Genomic DNA, 3,729 nt, shown 5'->3' on the forward strand with positions numbered 1-3,729 from the left:
AGCGAGTGAGGGTTTTTGACACAAACAACGAGTGAATAAAACCCCGTACAAAGCACTTTCTATGTCGTAAACTCTTTATTACACATAACATGAGAATTTTCATTAAAATAGTTTTCTGAACGCGAATTAGAAACAAAAACTCACTAACAATAGAACCAAATGCAAATTTAATTTAATTCAATAACAAAGTACGATTTGCACGATTTGCACGATTTGCACGAGATGCACGAGTGATTGGCATGGAAACGCCTTTACGCTATCGCTGATTGGTTATACTTTCACATGTGAAATAGCTGTACGCCATTCTGATTGGCTGTATAGGTCTTTTTCACATGTGAAAATAAAGCGTATAGATTTGTACAAATGAGCTTTATGGAATAAAATTCTCATGTTATGTGTAATAAACTAGCTTCTGTAACCGACATACGGAGGAAATACTCATGGGAATTTAGACAGTTAAAAATTGTCATGCTGTAATTTGTAAATTTAAAAAATATTGATGACGCGTGGGATTGATCATGCGCACAAAATAAAAAAAAACAGGTTTGACAAGTCAAAACTGGACTGACTCATCCATTTCTTTGGATGGGCGGCAAATCAAAGAAAGTCGAGCCGGCTGGCAGAGTCTATTTCCTTTTCCCGACTTATCTAGGAAGATCGAAAGAGACTCTGCTCGCAGGGTAGTGTTTGATATGGTACCATAACATTACAGCTGTACTGTTAAGTAATAAAGTGTTGTATTGTCAATCCTTCTAATAAGAACGTGTGAAACTGGTTTGAGCCACCTTAAGTCTACCATAGAATATCAATTTCTATAGAGCAATAGGCCACTTCGAAAAATACCATAATACTCTTTGCTTGTCCCCCCAAATTTTGCATAAGCATTGTTTCCAGTTTCTCTTGGGACTTACAATGGTCCCAAGAGAAAACAAAAACAATGCCTATGCAAAATTTGGGTCGATAAACAAAGAGTATTATGGTATTTTCCAAAGCGGCCTATTAGGCCTAAGCTAGATTACTAATTTAGGCCTAAGCTTTGATTTTAAAATGTATAGCTTTGCCGTGAAGTTTGGATACCGACCTTTTGCATTGTTCGTTATTGTTTGTTGCCGAGTGATAATACAGCATTGTCAAATAGAGTTTAAAATATTGTCCCTGAGCAGCTAGCGGTGTGGTGGTCAAGCGGTTAGGTGACGGTTTAATAATGAACATTCCCAAGTTTCAGTCCTATGTCCATACATTTGGGTTATCTGTTTAGAAATATATGACTATGATAAATTCAGAGCAAATTACGAATTAACGATAATCGTTAATTCAAAATAGAGGATGGGTTGGAAAAAATTGAATTTCCTACGTCTCCATATAGACTCCATAGCACTTCGTTTTCTTGTGCGAAGCTGCCCCCTCCCCCTCCACCCCGGCTAAGAGAAACGATGGGGTGTGTGAACGAAGATGAAGCTTGGTTCGATTCAACCTACCTTAGAAGAGTTTTGTTCCATTTGAGTCCTTCCTCGGAATTTCCAGAACTTTCGGTCGAATGGAAAGCGCTTTATTTTCATGACAAGGTTTCCTTCTGCTTTGCCGCCGATTATAATATGGAGCGTGAGCCAGAGGTAGATCCGATGATTACATTCCTTGGTTAGCACAATTGTTTGCACGACTCATTTGGAGACTTAGTGGTTTCATCGTTTCTCCTCTTACGGCGTTGTCTTGTTTTCTCTCGTAGTGTAAGTTCTCGTTCTTTTTAAAGGGACCTCCACTCTTACAACAGAATAAGTTTAAACCGAAGTTTACAAACAAATTTTTTCGAAAGATGCTTTTAAAACCGCTTATTTTCACTCAAATTTCGGGGGCGCCGCCATCTTGAATAATTGTGACGTGTTACGGTTGCCTTATTGTTCTGACACAAAGATTTTTTGTCCAATAACAATAGGGCAACCATAACACGTCACAATTATTCAAGATGGCGGCGCCCGCGAAATTTGACAACAAAAATAGGCGATTCTAAAACTTATTTATTTCGGATACAAACATTTTCTTTGAAAATACTTTAGACTGACTTGACTGTAACGGTTATTTCCTGTGATTTACTACAGTAAACACCCGCATATAAGAACACTTTTTTCAGGTTTAAGGCTGATCGTGTTCTTATTTGAGGGGTGCTTAGTGGGGAATCAGCCCGAAAGTGCTCTGAAAATGATCTTAAAATTGGTTTCAGAAATGCTTCAAATTACATATTACTAGGGGTTTAATTAACATACAATGCTGTTTTGTAATTTATAGTTTGTAATGGTCCTGAACATTATAGTACTTTGATAAAAGTTACTGTACTGTATTGTTTCCTTATCCTAATACCCTTTCCCTTTGTATTAAGGACATGTTTTATTTATCAGGCTGAATTTGTTCTTATTTATATGGTGCTTTATTGGCCAAATTTCAACCTGATGTCCTTAATCCACTTGTTCTTATATGCGGGTGTTTACTGTATTATTTTTTTGTTGAAGGAGAGGTTCCCTTTAAAAGGTCTCGAAGTGACGTATGTCTTGTTTCATGCCGTATCTTCTGTTGCATTTGTCAGTTGTGATGATTACAACAAACTTTTTGATTTTTTTGTGCCTTTTTTTTACAGAAGAAGAGCTTACTTCACAGCGGCAGCTCATCGGAAGAGGGAAAAAGATGACGATTCAAATATTCAAAGGTTCCCTAATTAGTCGGACTAATTCACTTTACGCAAACGCCATAACCCAAAAGCGCAGACTAGTCATATTTCGCTTTTTAAAAGTAAGCAGAGATTGCTTTCTTTATACACGACTGAAAACCAAGAATTCACAATATGAATTTTGGAATGTGTTCTAATCTTGTCATTGGGAATCACACGAGGTTAGAAATCAAATCTGAGACAAAATTAAACGACACGTTTTAGAAAAGAATTTAACATTTTTTAGGAATTTCACAAAAAAAGGTTTTCCACCTCTAACGAGAGTGCCAGGGGGAAATCAAAATCTGAGACTACTGCAATTTGAATAATATTAACATAGTAGACTGTTAAATAATTAAGACGGTACAAGCGGTATTTCTGGTCGTCAATGAAGCAGTTTTAGTGGAGTGGGGAAGCTTCAACGGAAAAAATTCGTAGTGAGTCAAATTTATAAGTGTCTTAAACTGTTCAATGAACGAAGGCTGTATACTGTATACTGTTTCAAATATGAAAGAAATATTGTAGTTATTTTCGAAGTGAGGCGCATTAAAGTTTGAAATTACTCAAGGAAACTGCTTGTAGTTAAAGGAAAGCAACTTGGTTGTTTGAACTAACTTGGCTGAAAATCACCCGATATAACTTCAGCTGCTATATTGGCCTCCTTGGTACATGTAATAGCTGTTGGGCTTTTCCTTGGAGCCAAAACTCCTTCCTAATGGTACGCCCCAAAGGACTGGAACGACCCAGAATCCACTAGGAACTTTCTGTAAGAAGAGGAGTCTATTGCACAGATCCGATAGTTCGCAGAATTCACGAACCCATTAGTGAATGTCTTGTGAGCTTTTTGTGAACATGAGGTAGAATTTTGTCAAAAGGAAAAGGGCAATTCTAACAAACTTGTTATACTGAACTAACCTCGTTCCCAGGACATCTCCCTTGGCTTCTAGGCTAAGGCGGGAGCAGAAGCCAAGAGAGAGGTCCTGAGAAAGAGGTTGATATTGAACCACCTTGAGGAAGGGTTGCACCTTAAT

At 37.5% G+C, this 3,729-nt stretch overlaps 1 protein-coding gene across 1 annotated transcript in view; it reads left to right on the plus strand.

Moving 5' to 3' along the window:
* Positions 1-3,285, plus strand: part of LOC137975984 (P2X purinoceptor 4-like) — a 27,894-nt gene extending 24,609 nt beyond the window's left edge. Inside the window, exon 12 of the mRNA XM_068823221.1 lies at positions 2,630-3,285. Coding sequence (XP_068679322.1) covers positions 2,630-2,680 — 51 coding nt within the window. The 3' untranslated portion in view covers positions 2,681-3,285. The remainder of the gene's footprint in view (positions 1-2,629) is intronic.
* The last annotated feature ends 444 nt before the right edge of the window (positions 3,286-3,729 follow it).

Source organism: Montipora foliosa, chromosome 11 (assembly GCF_036669935.1).
Source record: "Montipora foliosa isolate CH-2021 chromosome 11, ASM3666993v2, whole genome shotgun sequence".
Lineage (NCBI taxonomy): Eukaryota > Metazoa > Cnidaria > Anthozoa > Scleractinia > Acroporidae > Montipora > Montipora foliosa.